This window comes from Hyperolius riggenbachi, chromosome 2 (genome assembly GCF_040937935.1).
Source record: "Hyperolius riggenbachi isolate aHypRig1 chromosome 2, aHypRig1.pri, whole genome shotgun sequence".
In the NCBI taxonomy this organism is placed as follows: Eukaryota; Metazoa; Chordata; class Amphibia; order Anura; family Hyperoliidae; genus Hyperolius; species Hyperolius riggenbachi.
The window spans coordinates 207,331,055-207,348,999 of NC_090647.1; the positions used below are offsets into that span (position 1 = coordinate 207,331,055).

A 17,945-nucleotide genomic window follows, 5' to 3' on the forward strand; every position below is an offset into this window, starting at 1 on the left:
CATAAAGGCTCTTTCCGCATGAAAAGGTGACAGAGCGATACATTTCCGCCTTGTGCGGAGTTTTTCTAGATTAATCTAGAAAAAGTAACAAACACATCCATTCATAAAGATTAGAGCAAGCGGTATCCGGAAGGAAAATACCGCTTGCTCGACAGTAGCGATAGGCGGGCGGAATACATATAAATGAATGGGAGGGACCTCCCAAGCAGCATCAGACAGAGCAGCGCAGGGAGGGAATCGGGCAGCTTTTAAGTTTCCGCATGTCTTCCGCCACGCTGCCGCCAGCTTCCTCCAGAAAACCTCCGCACTTCTTCCGCAACAGGCAGACTTCTTTATGAATGGCCACCCAGAAGTCTTAATTACCGGTTGCGGAGAAGAACGGTGTTTTCCCGCACTACCGACAGCCTCTTTATGAATGATACCCATTGTCCCCGCTGGCCACCCGCAGTAGTTGTGCGCAGGCGCAGTACACGCCAGATGTTGTGGACACTAGGGCACAAGTGCCTGCACAGGTGCATAAGACTCAACCCTGCCAGTGGGTCGCCTTCATTGCGGGCAGCCTACGGAGACATTGGGCTCTATTCTCAAAGACTTCCCGCATGCGGTAAAGTACATGCGGGAAGTTTGCGCCCAAAACACTGCCAAGTTGACATTCTCAAAATGCTCCGCATGTTTTTTCCGCATGCAGAAAAAGTGCGGGATTCATGCGGAAAATTTTCCGCAAAAGTCTGTATTTTCCGCAATAAAAAATCAATTCTCAAAAATGTTCAGGCGCATCATTTTATCGTTAATTACCGATTTTTAATCACCTACAAGTAGTAGGTGATATATTCCACATCCCATTGACTTTAATGAAGTCTGGAGGCTTAAGGGCTGTGCTTGCTGGACTTTAATTTTTTTTTTTTAAATACTTTTTCATGCAACCTTTTTACCGCATGATTCCCACATGAATAATGGCTGTTTCCGCATCTTTTTTCCCGCATGCGGAAAATATTAGTGAAAGTGGAAAAAATGTGGAGTTTACCGCTGGCGGAAATTTAGCTGTAAAATTTTGCGTAAATTTTGGCTCTTTGTGAATAGAGCCCAATGAGGAGGACCAGGGCTACAGCGAGGGACTGAGACGGCTGCGAGGGTCTGGAAGATTCCCCAGGTAAGTAAAAAATACATACCTCCCAACTTTTTGAGATGAAAAAAAGGGACACTTAAGCCACGCCCCTGCCACACCCTCAACATGCCTCTAGTCACGCATACCATAAAGATTTCATAAGAAACATATGTTGTTTTATAATTCAAATCACACTGGTCCTTTCTATCCTGGTTCATTTTCCTTCATAGTAACATTTTAAAATTAGTAATATATCAATTTAAAGGTTGGGAATAAAGTTTAGAGAAACATTTATAGTATATAAATATATATATTTACATAGAAAGAGGGACAAAGTCCTGAAAGAGGGACAAATGAAGGTGAAAGAGGGACAGGGCTCCCAAAAAGGGACAGTTGGGAGCTATGAAAATATGTTAATGATTTTGCCTCAGAACTCCTTTAAGAAAGAATTCCAACAATTCTTAGAACTCTAACTGTGACATCCCTTCAGCTGTGGAAGCTGGCGAGGCAGGAATGGAGACATGCCTAGACTTGCCCTGGCTTCCCTCTAATTATCACGATATGCTACCTGCCTGGCATAACATGATGACATATTTCATCCCTTTCCCACCTTTCCCGCTCTCACCTGCTGCCTTCATACTGTGCAGGAGCAGCCCACCGCCCAGTGCCAAGTTGCCAATTACTGTGACAGCAACACAACGAAGACGTCGTCAGATGGCTGCGCCAGAGCTTAGACTCATTACATCACTAGCGTGCTGCCTCGTAACTCCGCCATCTTTGAAATGACTGAATGTTGGAGGAGCGTAGAGTTATGCAGTAAAGTGTAGCTGATATATTTTATAAAACCTCCTGTATATACTTACTATAACCTCCGGCTTTCTTGATATCTGTACAGCGCCGTAAATAATTGGATTTGAAGTTGTGGCTTGCCCTTAGCAAAGATGGCGGCGGGCAGAGTCACGTGACACTGGAGACAAGCGAGAGTCCGTGACGTTTTGGAGCTGATCCCGGAAAAGCAGCTGGATGTGACAGCGGAGAGAGAGTAACGCAATGGGATGAGAGGAATTTAGACGCCCGTAACTTCATGCCACGTAAGCAGAGTGAGAGCTACTGCCTCTAGTTACATGTGCAATGCTGGGCGGCGGGCATGCTTTGTATTTGCTGCAGTCCCCGACTGTTTTCTCTGTGCTGTGCAATGAATTGTGTGTGTGTATTTCGGGGATCAGCTCCAGTACACTGCAGCAACTCAGGCTTTGCTTCATTACATGGGAGACACAGGCCATCCATAGCTGCCCCCCAATTTGTATGTAGGAGGATCAGTGTGTATTTATGAGACCACATCATATATAATTTTGATCATGCAGTTTTGAACAAACAGGGCATTCTGACTTTTGCAGCTCACAGGTCGCTGGACTAGCCATCAGAGAGGTGGATGGAACAGATGCCCTATTTTTAATTTCCTTTGCCATCTTGCTTTGTTTTGGGGTGTGTGTCTGCTCATTGACTTGCACTACCCCACCTGATTCATATATGCTTTGTAAAGGCCTGATGAAGGCATACGTTTGAAATAGGCGCCGGTAGACTTGGGCGCAGGATACAGCCGGTATATGGCTGATCCTGCTGATGCACAAGTCCGGGCCGTGTTAATTACTATTCCCCCTCCAGGCCGCCATGGATAGTGGGAAATGATATAATTCAGCTTCCAGCTATTGCTGGAGGCTGAATTATTGTGTTTTATAAGCAACCTCGGCTCCGTCTTCTGACGCCGCTGACGTTACTCACTGAGCACTGCTATAGATGTAATTCCTGTGATAGTTTATGGAGGCGCCGGCTGCGCCCAAATCTAGCAGCGCTGAAAAGCACTGCTCCGTGATGAAGGGTCAAACTAACCTGAAATGGACTAGTGTCGTTGCCTGAAACTGTCTAATGCTTGTAATGATGGATCTTGGGGATGGAGGAAGGGAAATAAAAATAACATTTAATTAAATGAAAAACACTTTATACATTTATTAAAAAAAACAAAACAAAACAAAAAAACATTGCAGCAGCAATCAGATGCCACCAACAGAAAGCTCTGTTGGTGGCAAGAAAAGGAGGCAAGATTCATTTGTGTGCTTAGTTGTATGGCCCTGCAGCAAAAAAGGTTAAAGGTAGCCATACACTGGCTCGATTCCCGGCCGTTTCGACAGCAGATTCGATCCTGGGATCGAATCTGCTGCCAATCGTTCGCGGTAAACGCAGCCGGCGATCCGATTCCCTCCCGAAATCGGATCGGTCCGTCGATCGCGCCGTGCGGGAAATTACCCTCGATCGCCCGCGGGTAAAGTGCGCGTCGCTAGCGGCGGCCGATTCGATCAGGTATAAATTACCTGAGGCTGGCTCCCGGGCGTCTGTTCCGGCTCCATCCATCCCGGCGCTTCCTGTGTCACTGCAGTGACCAGGAAGTTCTAATAGAGGGCGCTCTATTTGAACTTCCTGGTCACGGAGTAACACAGGAAGCGCCGTAATGGATCCGGAACAGAGCCGTGCAATGCGGAGAAGATGCCCGGGAGCCAGCGTCAGGTAATGTATACGGGGGGGGGGGGGGGGGGGGACAGGCGGCAGGAGCAGCTCAGCAGATGGTGAATCGGTTTCAGGCTGAAATCGATTCACAATCTGTTTGCAGTAAAGGCAGCCATACGATCCCTCTCTGATCAGATTCGATCAGATAGGGATCTGTCAGCTGGTCGATCTAATGGCACATCGACCAGTGTATGGCTACCTTAAAGCTGCAAAGTGCTGAATTGTGGAAAAAAAAAAAAAATGGCCTGGTCACTAGGGGAGGGTGTAAGCCTGCAGTCCTCAAGAGGTAAAAGCTTGTAAGGTGACTTAGTTTTTTTTTTTTTTTTTTTTCTTTCTCCCCAAGATTTCTATCTTGAGAACTATAGGGGAGGTGGAAAGAAGGGGTTAATGACTTAATGACTGATGGGTTTTTTTTTTTTTTTTTTGTTTCTTCATTTTATAACCACTTGAGGACCACAGTCTTTTCGCCCCTTAAGGACCAGAGCCTTTTTCTCCATTCAGACCACTGCAGCTTTCACGATTTATTGCTCGCTCATACAACCTACCACCTAAATGAATTTTGGCTCCTTTTCTTGTCACTAATAAAGCTTTCTTTTGGTGCTATTTGATTGCTCCTGCGATTTTTACTTTTTATTATATTCAGCAAAAAAGACATGATAAAAGAAATGATTTTTTTAACTTTCTGTGCTGACATTTTTCAAATAAAGTAAAATTTCCTATACATTTGAGCGCGAAAGTTATTCTGCTACATGTCTTTGATTAAAAAAAAACCATTCAGTGTATATTTATTGGATTGGGTAAAAGTTATAGCGTTTACAAACTATGGTGCCAAAAGTGAATTTTCCCATTTTCCAGCATCTCTGACTTTTCTGCGCACCTGTCAGGTTTCATGAGGGGCTAAAATTCCAGGATAGTACAAATACCCACCAAATGACCCCATTTTGGAAAGAAGACATCCCAAAGTATTCACTGAGAGGCATGGTGCGTTCATAGAAGATTTTATTTTTTGTCACAAGTTAGCGGAAAATGACACTTTCTGACAAAAAAGAAAAAAAAAAAAAGTTTCCATTTCTTCTAACTTGCGACAGAAAAAAAATGAAATCTGCCACGGACTCACTATGCTCCTCTCTGAATACCTTGAAGTGTCTACTTTCCAAAATGGGGTCATTTGTGGGGTGTGTTCACTGTCCTGGCATTTTGGGGGGTGCCTAATTGTAAGCACCCCTGTAAAGCCTAAAGATGCTCATTGGACTTTGGGCCCCTTAGCGCAGTTAGGCTTCAAAAAAGTGCCACACATGTGGTATTGCCGTACTCAGGAGAAGTAGTATAATGTGTTTTGGGGTGTATTTTTACACATACCCAGTGTTCTCCCCAGGCTCTTTTAGCCGGGTGCTCCACCCGGCTAGATTTGGTGACCACCCGGCTGTCATCTGCTCACCTCCTCCTATGCTGTAAGCAGAGTTGCCCTGCATTTTCATCTCGCCCCACCCGGCTGCTTTTTCATGCCACCCGGCTACTATTTCATGCCACCCGGCTGGGAAAAAATTCTGGGGAGAACACTGCATACCCATGCTGGGTGGGAGAAATTTCTCCGTAAATGACAATTTTTTATTTTTTTTTTACACACAGTTGTCTATTTATACAGATATTTCTCCCACTCAGCATGGGTATGTGGAAAAATACACCACAAACCACATTATACTAATTCTCCTGAGTACGGCGATACCACATGTGTGGCACTTTTTTGCACCCTAACTGCGCTAAGGGGCCCAAAGTCCAATGAGTACCTTTAGGATTTCACAGGTCATTTTGAGAAATTTGGTTTCAAGACTACTCCTCACGGTTTAGGGCCCCTAAAATGCCAGGACAGTATAGGAACCCCACAAATTCCCCTATTTTAGAAAGAAGACACCCCAAGGTATTCCGTTAGGAGTATGGTGAGTTCATAGAAGATTTTTTTTTTTTTTGTCACAAGTTAGCAGAAATTGATTTTAATTTTTTTTTTCACAAAGTGTCATTTTCCGCTAACTTGTGACAAAAAATAAAATCTTCTATGAACTCACCGTACTTCTAACGGAATACCTTGGGGTGTCTTCTTTCTAAAATGGGGTCATTTGTGGGATTCCTATACTGCCCTGGCATTTTAGGGGCCCTAAACCGTGAGGAGTAGTCTTGAAACCAAATGTCGCAAAATGACCTGTGAAATCCTAAAGGTACTCATTGGACTTTGGGCCCCTTAGCGCAGTTAGGGTGCAAAAAAGTGCCACACATGTGGTATCGCCGTACTCGGGAGAAGTATTGTGTTTTGGGGTGTATTTTTACACATACCCATGCTGGGTGGGAGAAATATCTCTGTAAATGACAATTATTTGACTTTTTTTTTACACACAATTGTCCATTTACAGAGAGATTTCTCCCACCCAGCATGGGTATGTATAAAAATACACCCCAAAACACATTATACTACTTCTTCTGAGTACGGCGATACCACATGTGACACTTTTTTGCAGCCTAGGTGCGCTAAGGGGCCCAACGTCCTATTCACAGGTCATTTTGAGGCATTTGTTTTCTAGACTACTCCTCACGGTTTAGGGCCCCTAAAATGCCAGGGCAGTATAGGAACCCCACAAGTGACCCCATTTTAGAAAGAAGACACCCCAAGATATTCCGTTAGGTGTATGGCGAGTTCATAGAAGATTTTTTTTTTTGTCACAAGTTGGCGGAAAATGACACTTTGTGAAAAAAAAACAATACATATCAATTTCCGCTAACTTGTGACAAAAAATAAAATCTTCTATGAACTCACCGTACTTTTAACGGAATACCTTGGGGTGTAGTCTTTCCAAAATGGGGTCACTTGTGGGGTTCCTATACTGCCCTGGCATTTTAGGGGCCCTAAACCGTGAGGAGTAGTCTTGAACCCAAATGTCTCAAAATGACCTGTGAAATCCTAAAGGTACTCATTGGACTTTGGGCCCCTTAGCACAGTTAGGCTGCAAAAAAGTGTCACACATGTGGTATCGCCGTACTCAGAAGAAGTAGTATAATGTGTTTTGTGGTGCATTTTTACATATAACCATGCTGGGTGGGAGAAATATCTCTGTAAATGACACATTTTTGATTTTTTTTTTACTTACAATTGTCCATTTACAGAGAGATTTCTCCCACCCAGCATGGGTATGTGTAAAAATACACCACAAAACACATTATACTACTTCTCCTGAGTATGGCGATACCACATGTGTGACACTTTTTTGCAGCCTAGGTGCGCTAAGGGGCCCAACGTCCTATTCACAGGTCATTTTGAGGCATTTTTCTAGACTACTTCTCACGGTTTAGGGCCCCTAAAATGCCAGGGCAGTATAGGAACCCCACAAGTGACCCCATTTTAGAAAGAAGACACCCCAAGGTATTCCGTTAGGGGTATGGTGAGTTCGTAGAAGATTTTATTTTTTGTCACAAGTTAGTGAAAAATGACACTTTGTGAAAAAAACAATAAAAATCCAATTTCCGCTAACTTTTGACAAAAAATAAAATCTATGAACTCATCATACACCTAACAGAATACCTTGGGGTGTCTTCTTTTTAAAATGGGGTCACTTGTGGGGTTCCTATACTGCCCTGGCATTTTAGGGGCCCTAAACCGCGAGGAGTAGTCTAGAAAACAAATGCCTCAAAATGACTGTTCAGGGGTATAAGCATCTGCAAATTTTGATGACAGGTGGTCTATGAGGGGGCAAATTTTGTGGAACCGGTCATAAGCAGGGTGGCCTCTTAAATGACAGGATGTATTGGGCCTGTTCTGATGGATAGGAGTGCTAGGGGGGTGACAGGAGGTGATTGATGGGTGTCTCAGGGGGCGGTTAGAGGGGAAAATAGATGCAATCAATGCACTGGGGAGGTGATCGGAAGGGGGTCTGAGGGGGATCTGAGGGTTTGGCCGAGTGATCAGGAGCCCACACGGGGCAAATTAGGGCCTGATCTGATGGGTAGGTGTGCTAGGGGGTGACAGGAGGTGATTGATTGGTGTCTCAAGGTGTGATTAGAGGGGGGAAATAGATGCAAGCAATGCACTGGCGAGGTGATCAGGGCTGGGGTCTGAGGGCGTTCTGAGGTGTGGGCGGGTGATTGGGTGCCCTAGGGGCAGATTAGGGTCTAATCTGATGGGTAACAGTGACAGGTGGTGATAGGGGGTGATTGATGGGTGATTAGTGGGTGTTTAGAGGAGAGAAGAGATGTAAACACTGCACTTGGGAGGTGATCTGATGTCGGACCTGCGGGCGATCTATTGGTGTGGGTGGGTGATCAGATTGCCCGCAAGGGGCAGGTTAGGGGCTGATTGATGGGTGGCAGTGCCAGGGGGTGATTGATGGGTGGCAGTGACTGGGGGTGATTGACGGGTGATTGACGGGTGATCAGGGGGGATAGATGCATACAGTACACGGGGGGGGGGGGGGGTCTGGGGAGAATCTGAGGGGTGGGGGGGTGATCAGGAGGGAGTAGGGGGCAGATTAGGGACTAAAAAAAAAAATAGCGTTGACAGATAGTGACAGGGAGTGATTGATGGGTGATTAGGGGGGTGATTGGGTGCAAACAGTGGTCTGGGGGGTGGGCAGGGGGGGGATCTGAGGGGTGCTGTGGGCGATCAGGGGGCAGGGGGGGGGAAATCAGTGTGCTTGGGTGCAGACTAGGGTGGCTGCAGCCTGCCCTGGTGGTCCCTCGGACACTGGGACCACCAGGGCAGGAGGCAGCCAGTATAATAGGCTTTGTATACATTACAAAGCCTATTATACACTTTCCGTGCGGCGATCGGGCAGCTAGTAACCCGCCGGCGCTTCCGAACGGACGGCGGGTTACAGCGAGCGGTGGGCGGAGCCAGTCCCCGGCGGCTGATCGCGTCACAAATGATGCGATCGCCGCATAGCCACTCCCGCAGCCGCCCCCGCCGATGGGCGTATTGCGGTCGTTTGGGCCCGGACTTTGCCGCCGCCCATCGGCTGGGGGCGGTCCTTAAGTGGTTAAAGAGACTCTGTAACAACAAAAACCTCCCCTGGGGGGTACTCACCTCGGGTGGGGGAAGCCTCCGGATCCTAATGAGGCTTCCCACGCCGTCCTCTGTCCCACGGGGGTCTCGCTGCAGCCCTCCGAACAGCCGGCGACAGAGCCGACTGTAGCTTCAATATTTACCTTTGCTGGCTCCAGCGGGGGCGCTGTGGCGACTTTCGGCACGGAAATAGACGGAAATACCCGATCTCCGTCGGGTCCGCTCTACTGCACAGGCGCCGGAAACTTGCGCCTGCGCAGTAGAGCAGACCCGACGGCGATCGGGTATTTCCGCCTACTTCGGCGCCGACAGCCATCAGAGCGCCTGCGCAGGAGCCAGGAAGGTAAATATTGCGTCACGGCTGTACGGAGGGCTACAGCGAGACCCCCGAGGGACTCAGGACGGCGTGGGAAGCCTCATTAGGATCCTGAGGCTTCCCCCACCCGAGGTGAGTACCCCCCAGGGGCCGTTTTGTCGTTACAGTTCCTCTTTAATGTATTTAACATCTCTTTTTACTTTTTGGCCACTAGGTGTCCAGTACACCAAAAGTAATGTGTACAGTGCTGCCCATAATTATTCACACCCCTGGCAAATTTCGACTTAAATGATTTGTCAGGCAAAATTAAATAAAATAAACACTACTTACCGGGGGCTTCCTCCAGCCCCAAGCTCCCAGGACCTCCCTCGCCGCAGCTCTTCCCGCAGCCGTTTGCGGAGCTCCGACCCAGTCCCCGGCGATGACGTCAGAGCGATCGGCGCTGTCAATCACCGCCACGTGGGCCGGAGCGGACTGCGCAGGCGCAGTAGTTCTGCGCCTGCGCAGTCTGCTCCGGCCCACGTGGCGGTGATTGACAGCGCCGATGGCGCAGTACAGAGCGCCCTCCATTTTGCCTGACAACTCCTTTAAAGGAAAGGTTCACGGTCCACTAAAAAAAAAAATGCTAATCCACTTACCTCGGGCGAGTCTCACGCGTGCGCGCTGTCGTCATCGGCCGTCCTCCGGGCTGTACTGCGCAGGCGCAGTAGTTCTGCCTGCCACGGGCTGGAGGAAGCCCTAGGTAAGTGGATTTTTTTTTTTTTTTTTTTTAGTGGACCGTGAACCTTCCCTTTAAAGTTACTTTTATTCAACCAGCAAGTAATTTTTTTGATGGGAAAGGACATAGGTGTCTCACAAAAGATAAGACAATGTACAAAAGGCGTTATTGTAGGAAAAAAAACATTTCTCAATTTTTATTTAAATTTGAGCAAAAAGCGTCCAGTCCAAAATTATTCATACCCTTCGTAAACTATCACAGTCTGTGGGAAAATCCAAAGTTCTATACCATTCCAAATAGACCAAGCTGTTCTAAAGCATCCGAATTACCCTGATTAATTGGGAACAGCTGTTTTAATTCATTCAACAGGTGAAAAACAGCAGCTCTCTGCAGTTGGTTTGTGGACAGTCTTGGCTAAGACAAAAGAGCTCAGTGAGAACCTGCGGCTGGGCATTGTGCCTGCTCACGAGTCAGGAAAGGGCTACAAGGCCATTTCTAAATGTTTTTCAGTTCCAGTGGCTACAGTGCAAAGTATTATTAAAAAATACAAGATGTTCTGCACTGTGGAAAATCTAAGAGGACGTGGTCGGAAGCCAAACGTGACACCTGTGCGGCCAGGAGGATAGTGAGAGAGGTGATAAAGAATCCAAGGATCACCACCAAGGCCATTCTGGTGGGCTCTCCTGGTGGCAATGTCTCAAGGCAGACAATCCAACAGACACGGCACACTGCTGGGTTCCACTGATGCAGAACAAGGACACTACTTCTCTAGATAAGGCACACAAAAGCTAGCTTTGCCTTTGTAAATGCTCATCTAGACAAAGAAGATGACTTCTGGTCTTTTGTGGAACGAAAATTGAATTGTTTGGTCACAATGATGTTTCCTTCATTTGGCGTAAAAAAAAAAAAAAAAAAGCCTTCAACCCAAAGAACACCATCCCCACTGTCCAACATGGTGGTAGGAAGTAGGAACCTAATTCTTTGGGGTTATTTTTTCAGCCAATGGACCAGGGAAGGTGATCATAGTAAGGCCCTGTTCACATCTAAACTTGTGGGAGTAATTGTGCTGCGATTTAACACTGGACACAGGGCGCGATTGCAATTAGCAGTTCTATACATGCTAATCGCGATCACTCAAGAATTGCAACCAAAACGATGCGGATAATGCGATTATCGCAAAACGCCCGCGATCGCGGGAGTGGGAACACAACGGGTAGTCTGCAGAGAAACTTGGCCTTGGCCACCAATGGACATTTGAGCATGACTATGGCCCAAAACACACAGCAAAAGTGGTGAAGAAATGGTTAGCAGACAACATTAACGATTTGGAGTGGCTCAGCCAGAGTCCTGACTTGAATCCAATTGAGAATCTGTGGCGGGAGCTAAAGATCAGAGTGATGGCAAGAAGACACTCCAACCTGAAAGATTTGGAGCTCATTGCTAAAGATGAATGGGCAAAAATACCCGTGAAGACATGCAAAAAGCTGGTCTGCAATTATAGGAAGCGTTTGATTGCTGTAATAGCCAATAAAGGCTTTTCTATTGATTATTGCGAAGGGTATGAATAATTTTGGACTGGACACTTTTTGCATAAATGTAAATAAAAGCTGAGAAATGTTTTTTTCCACAATAATTCCTCTTGTACAACATCTTATTATCTTTTGGGAGACACCTATGTCATTACCTGTCAAAAAAGTACTTGCTGGTTGAATAAAAGTAACTTCAAGTAAAAATTTGCCAGGGGTATGAATAATTGTGTGTGTGTGTGTGTGTGTGTGTGTGTGTGTGTGTGTGTGTGTGTGTGTGTGTGTGTGTGTGTCCGTCCGTGTCCTGCAATCTACCCTCCCCATCGGTCCACGTGCCTTCATCTTGCTATATTTATGTGCCACAGAACTGCAGTTCAGAACATCCATGGCAATGTTGCACATGTAATCGATTAATGTGACTACATCTCCCAGCCAGTAGGTGTAGTTGTGTTAATGGGGGCAGGGGGCGCTAGAGACCTTCCCCCTGTAAGTAAATGGCCACTCCATTAACGAACCTCCCTTGTTTTCTTGTTCAATTATAGAGCTCAGGTCCCTGTAAAGGACAACTGAAGTAAGAGGTATATGGAGGCTGTAATATTTATTTTCTTATTAGCAATACCTTTATATTGTAAGCTCGCAAGGGCAGGACTCTTTCACCCTTTTATGTCTTGAAATTTGTTATGCATTTTATAGCTTGCACTGTTATACATTTTAGTCATTATGTTACATCTGTCCTTGTAATCACCTGTTCTGTATTTTGTACCAGTGTCCGTATTTGATGTATAACATTGTCTGTATCATTATGTACCCCTTGTTGTTTTCCTACTTTGTACAGCGCCACGGAATATATTGGCGCTTTATAAACCAATAATAATAATACTAGTTGCCTGGCAATTCTGCTGATCCTCTGCCTCTAAAGGTATCCATACACTACTTCAATTTCCCATCAATCTACAGAAGATTGGATCACGGTTATCAAATTTGCTGTGAAATCGTTAATGCAGAAGTTTACCAATTTCCATCTGACATTGGTCAATTTAGTCGATCGGTCCAGACGGAAAATTTTGCTCACAGTGGTCTCAGAACTGTTCCAATCTTTAACTGCATAAAATCCTCCTCCAGATAGCGTCAGTGTAAGATCGATGATATATCATAAAAATGATTAAAAAAAAGCAGTACTAAGTGTAGACCACTTTAGTAAGGATACATGAACTATAAAATCATAGACATAAAGAGTACTCAGATACGTGGTACCCCCGAATTAAAATAGTGTGTGTATACTGACCAGTGGTAGGAACAAGAATATGAGGTGTCGTTCGTCTGCTATCTTTGTTACCATCACTATGTTCCCTATATGCACCGTGGGGCTGTTATGAAAAGTAATTTTGTTGTGTTACACAATGACAATAAGGTGCTCAAATCTTGAATCTCTAACAATCAGAAATGATTATATGGAAAAAGTAGGCATTAATGTTTGTATATTTCCCAATATTGGAATGGGATAATGATATTCATGACTCCTTATGTAATAGGGCTGCACGATTTTGAGTAAAAATTGAAATTGCGATTTTTCTGTCAAAAATTGTGATTTCGATTTTCTTTTTCACGATTTTTTCCAAAACAAGCTTTAGCACTAAATTCACAATGTACCCCTGAGCTTGAACAATAGTGTGTGGACTGTGGCGTCCGGCAGGGGTCCCCAACCTTTTCCGGCCCAGGGACCACTTTGACCAAATTTTTTCTCTGGGGACCGCGGGGGGTGCATCCTAGTGTAGTGTACAGTGCCGTGCACAGCGGGTTTTGGGGGGAGGGGGGGCTTGGGTGTGGCGCCATAGCTAGCATAGTTGCCCCAGTACAGGGAGTTTAGTTGCCCCAGTATGGCTAGTATAGTGTCCCAGTATAGTGCCCCAGTATAGCTAGTATAGTGCCCCAGTATAGCTAGTATAGTGCCCCAGTATAGCTAAGTGCCCCAGTATAGCTAGTATAGTGCCCCAGTATAGCTAGTATGGTGCCCCAGTATAGCTAGCATGGTGCCCCAGTATAGCTAGCATGGTGCCCCAGTATAGCTAGCATGGTGCCCCAGTATAGCTAGCATGGTGCCCCAGTATAGCTAGCATGGTGCCCCAGTATAGCTAGCATGGTGCCCCAGTATAGCTAGCATGGTGCCCCAGTATAGCTAGCATGGTGCCCCAGTATAGCTAGCATGGTGCCCCAGTATAGCTAGCATGGTGCCCCAGTGTAGCTAGCATGGTGCCCCAGTGTAGCTAGCATGGTGCCCCAGTGTAGCTAGCATGGTGCCCCAGTGTAGCTAGCATGGTGCCCCAGTGTAGCTAGCATGGTGCCCCAGTGTAGCTAGCATGGTGCCCCAGTGTAGCTAGCATGGTGCCCCAGTGTAGCTAGCATGGTGCCCCAGTGTAGCTAGCATGGTGCCCCAGTGTAGCTAGCATGGTGCCCCAGTGTAGCTAGCATGGTGCCCCAGTGTAGCTAGCATGGTGCCCCAGTGTAGCTAGCATGGTGCCCCAGTGTAGCTAGCATGGTGCCCCAGTGTAGCTAGCATGGTGCCCCAGTGTAGCTAGCATGGTGCCCCAGTGTAGCTAGCATGGTGCCCCAGTGTAGCTAGCATGGTGCCCCAGTGTAGCTAGCATGGTGCCCCAGTGTAGCTAGCATGGTGCCCCAGTGTAGCTAGCATGGTGCCCCAGTGTAGCTAGCATGGTGCCCCAGTGTAGCTAGCATGGTGCCCCAGTGTAGCTAGCATGGTGCCCCAGTGTAGCTAGCATGGTGCCCCAGTGTAGCTAGCATGGTGCCCCAGTGTAGCTAGCATGGTGCCCCAGTGTAGCTAGCATGGTGCCCCAGTGTAGCTAGCATGGTGCCCCAGTGTAGCTAGCATGGTGCCCCAGTGTAGCTAGCATGGTGCCCCAGTGTAGCTAGCATGGTGCCCCAGTGTAGCTAGCATGGTGCCCCAGTGTAGCTAGCATGGTGCCCCAGTGTAGCTAGCATGGTGCCCCAGTGTAGCTAGCATGGTGCCCCAGTGTAGCTAGCATGGTGCCCCAGTGTAGCTAGCATGGTGCCCCAGTGTAGCTAGCATGGTGCCCCAGTGTAGCTAGTATAGCGCCCTAGTATAGTGCCCCAGTAGAGCTAGTATAGTGCCCCAGTAGAGCTAGTATAGCGCCCTAGTATAGTGCCCCAGTAGAGCTAGTATAGTGCCCCAGTAGAGCTAGTATAGCGCCCTAGTATAGTGCCCCAGTATAGCTAGTATAGTGCCCAGTATGAATAGCTAGGTACGCTGTACGGGACTCGATGGGCGGATCCAGTGGCAGAAGCAGTGCATATATCTGATGATAATGAGCCGGGCAGCGGAGGGAGGCGAGTCCAGTCCAGAGCGGCGCTTCACACACAGCTTCTCCAATCGCTGGATAGCGATGGTATGACGGCAGCGGTAGGCGGAGCTGTACTAGAGCGTACAGCTCCGCCTACCGCCTCCGTCATTCCATTGCTATCCAGCGATTGGAGAAGCTGTGTGTGAAGCGCCGCTCCGGACTGGACTCTCCCCCCTCCGCTGCCCGGCTCATTAGCATCATATATATGCACTGCTTCTGCCACTGGATCCGCCCAACGAGTGCCGTACGGCGTACCTAGCTAGAATTGTGTGCCGCTCTGCACTAGACGCGCCTCTCCCGCCCCGCTCATTTAAAACCGAAAACCGCCGGATACAGACGATCCCCAGATCGTCTTCACAGGAACCGCGGTTTCGGTTTAAAACCGAGAAATCGTGCAGCCCTATTATGTAACATGATTGACTTGGCTTCATGATCTTCAGAAACCTGCTAGATTTCATGTAAGCTTGCATGAGCTCGCTGGCTCCAGCCTGCTGATCACCTGACCTCTAACTGCTAACAAGTAACCAGCACAACTGTCATCTTCGTGTTTACTATATACTTGCATTCAGCTAACATCTGGAAATAAACCTGAAGAGGGCTAGATCCCAGAAAGCTTGCATCATTTAACTTTATCAGTTAGCCATTAAAAGGTATTACTTTTACAAGACTGGGTTTTTTTTCTACCTATGTACTTCCCAAATAACTCTAGACAGTAGATGGTAATATCATAGCCTCGTCTAAAACATATTGTCGTTCAACTCACATGTTATATCATGATCTTGAACTCTGGGGGAAAAAAAAAACTAATCGGTCTCTTGGTGAGGAGCAAAGGATGTTATACACTCAAACTACATGAGGCCTTAAAGAGAACCCCAGGTGGGGTTTTGACAATGCTATTCGCATACAGAGGCTGTGTCTGCCTATACTGCCCAGCCTCTGTTGCTATCCAGATCCCCCCTAAGCCCCCCTGCGCTCTGCTATCCCCCATAAATCACAGCCGCGCTGTTGACACACAGCGTGTCGCAGCGGGCTGTGTTTACCTATGTACTGTCAGCCTCGGCCCTCCCCCCACCCCGCCTCCTGCATAGCTCCGGTCCCTGCCTGCGTCCCTTCCCTCCCCGCTGATTTGAGGGAAGGGATGCGGGCGTGGACCGGAGCTATGCAGGAGGCGGGGGGAGCACCGACACTGACAGTACAAAGGTAAACACAGCCCGCACAGTGCAGCTGTGATTTATGGGGGATAGCAGAGCATGGGGGGGAGCTTAAGGGGGATCTGGATAGCAACAGAGGCTGGGCAGTATAGGCAGACCCAGCCTCTGTATGCGGATAGCATTGTCAGAACCCCACCTTGGGTTCTCTTTTAAAGGACAACTGTATCAAGAGGGCTATGGAGGCTGCCATATTTATTTCCTTTTAAGCAATACCAGTTGCATGGCCATCCTGCTGATCTTCTGCCTCTTATACTTTTTTAGCCACAAACCCTGAACAAGCATGCAGCAGATCATGTGTTTCTGATATTGTCATATCTGACAAGATTAGCTGCATGCTTGTTTCTGGTGTTATTCAGACACTACTGCAGCCAAACAGATCAGCAGGGCTGCCAGGCAACTGGTATTGTTAAAAAAAAAAAAAATATGTCAGCCTCCATATGCTTCTCATATTAGTTGTCCTGTAACCTACGCACACATACATGATAAGTCTGGCATGTTTATAGTATCCCCCCGATTACTGCTCCACAAGGAATCCATTTGGCGGATCAACTTGGCCGAGCGATGGCCAATTCCATTGTGCAGGCGCTTCCCCGCCTGCCGCGTAACGTCACACACATACCACTTGGTGTCATTCCCGCCCCGCCCCACCCCCCCCCCCCCCCCCCCTTTACACAGCAGTATGTGAAATAAATTATAGGTGCCTATCTAAAACATCATCATAATCCTTATTGCTTCCCTTCATACAGGTCCTGTTAATTGCTCCGGAGAAGTGGCTGTTGATTCATGTGAGGCTGGAGGGCCTACAACTCTTTGGAAAGATCACTGCAGCCACAGACAGCTGAATAGCTGCACTGAGAGGTTATTGCTGTGGACTAGTAACTTTTCCATTCTGAAGATTTATACAACAGGTATGTTTTGAAACAAAGTGCTTATGCAATTGGGCACCAATGAGATAATGTTCAGTGTTTTTAGACAGTATTAGAGGCATATGGTGAGCACAGCAGCTAGGTAGGCTGTATTCTTTGAATGGGCATCAGTAATGCCACCCTCTACTTTCCTCTGGCCTCAAACTTCCTTTGAAGGTTATTTAACATTGTGGCTGGTGTTGAAATGACACCAGGGCCGGGCCAAGGCAGAGGCGAGAGAGGCTCCAGCCTCAGGGCACAGTTTAGAAGGGGTTGCACAACTCGCTCAGCTATCATTCCCCTTTTGTGTTTGAAGCAGAAAGAGATAGGAAAAGGGGGTACATGGTAGTGACTGCAAGCCAGATAACTAGAGATTAAGGTGTTGTGGCCCCTGGGGCGCCTCGTAGTCTAATAGCAATCAGTGTGTGACGGCTGGGGTGGGAAAGATGGAGGGACGCACTTTGATGTCTCGGCCTTGGGTGCTGGAGGACCTTGTCCCGGCATGTCCCGTGAATGCCACCCAGTGCTGCTTCAGCACCACAGCAATTCTACATCAGAATCAGAATTTATTTAGCTAAGTACAACGGGTTGTACCCGGAATTATTTTTGGCACATACAGGGTTGGTGATGGTACAGCAAAACACAAGCAGTAATGTACATTACATTTAGTAGTGAGTACACAGTGCATGGGACATAATAATTCGTTACATAGTTACATAGTGGACGGTCCAGAGGGGACATCCAAGTGCTATGTGAGTGGAGCCGCTACCTTCTCTGCAGCGCTCAACAGCTCTGCAGCTATTCGGATGCCCCCCCAGAATGCCTATGGAAAAAGTAGTGTACAGAGATAGTAGAGAAGAAAGGGAGAGAAAAAAAAAAAAAAGAAAGTCCCTGCGGGTTGCGGCAGTGCCGTAGCTGGCTGGTGGCCTGGTTGCATGTCCCAGTGGCTGGGCATTAGCCATTACTGTGGTTTAGTCAGTGCGGTCGGTCAGTCTGGCAGTATAAGGTCCAACAGAGGGGCTGTGGGCACCCAGCTTGATGATGGAGCATATAGCCTCTGGTACCCCTTATGTACCTTTGGTGTAGAGGCTCTGGTGGCTGCGGCCTGGTCCATGGCCTTGGGCTGGAGCCCTGTGGCCGCGGCGTCCGAGTCCGGCGCCATCTTGGATATGATACATTGG

The 17,945-nt window shown here is 47.4% G+C and overlaps 2 protein-coding genes across 8 annotated transcripts in view; one reads left to right on the plus strand and one right to left on the minus strand.

Moving 5' to 3' along the window:
- The window catches only part of LIG4 (DNA ligase 4), a 38,485-nt gene extending 36,451 nt beyond the window's left edge, over positions 1 to 2,034 (minus strand). For 3 of the 4 annotated variants that reach the window (XM_068268021.1, XM_068268020.1, XM_068268018.1), the window contains exon 1: positions 1,731 to 1,929. The gene's annotated coding sequence lies outside the window, so the exon portion shown is untranslated. Of the gene's footprint in view, positions 1 to 1,730; positions 1,930 to 1,968 lie in introns of those variants that run through there. The other variant, XM_068268019.1, reaches the window with a different exon arrangement.
- A 73-nt stretch (positions 2,035 to 2,107) lies between these two features.
- ABHD13 (abhydrolase domain containing 13) overlaps positions 2,108 to 17,945 on the plus strand; it is a 95,150-nt gene continuing 79,312 nt past the window's right edge. For 2 of the 4 annotated variants that reach the window (XM_068268027.1, XM_068268024.1), the window contains exon 1: positions 16,692 to 16,767. Coding sequence is in view for 1 of the 4 variants with exons in the window: in XM_068268022.1 (XP_068124123.1) it covers positions 2,190 to 2,196; positions 16,606 to 16,767 (169 nt within the window). In the remaining 3 variants the exon portion in view is untranslated. Of the gene's footprint in view, positions 2,197 to 16,605; positions 16,768 to 17,945 lie in introns of those variants that run through there. The other 2 variants (XM_068268022.1, XM_068268028.1) reach the window with 2 other exon arrangements.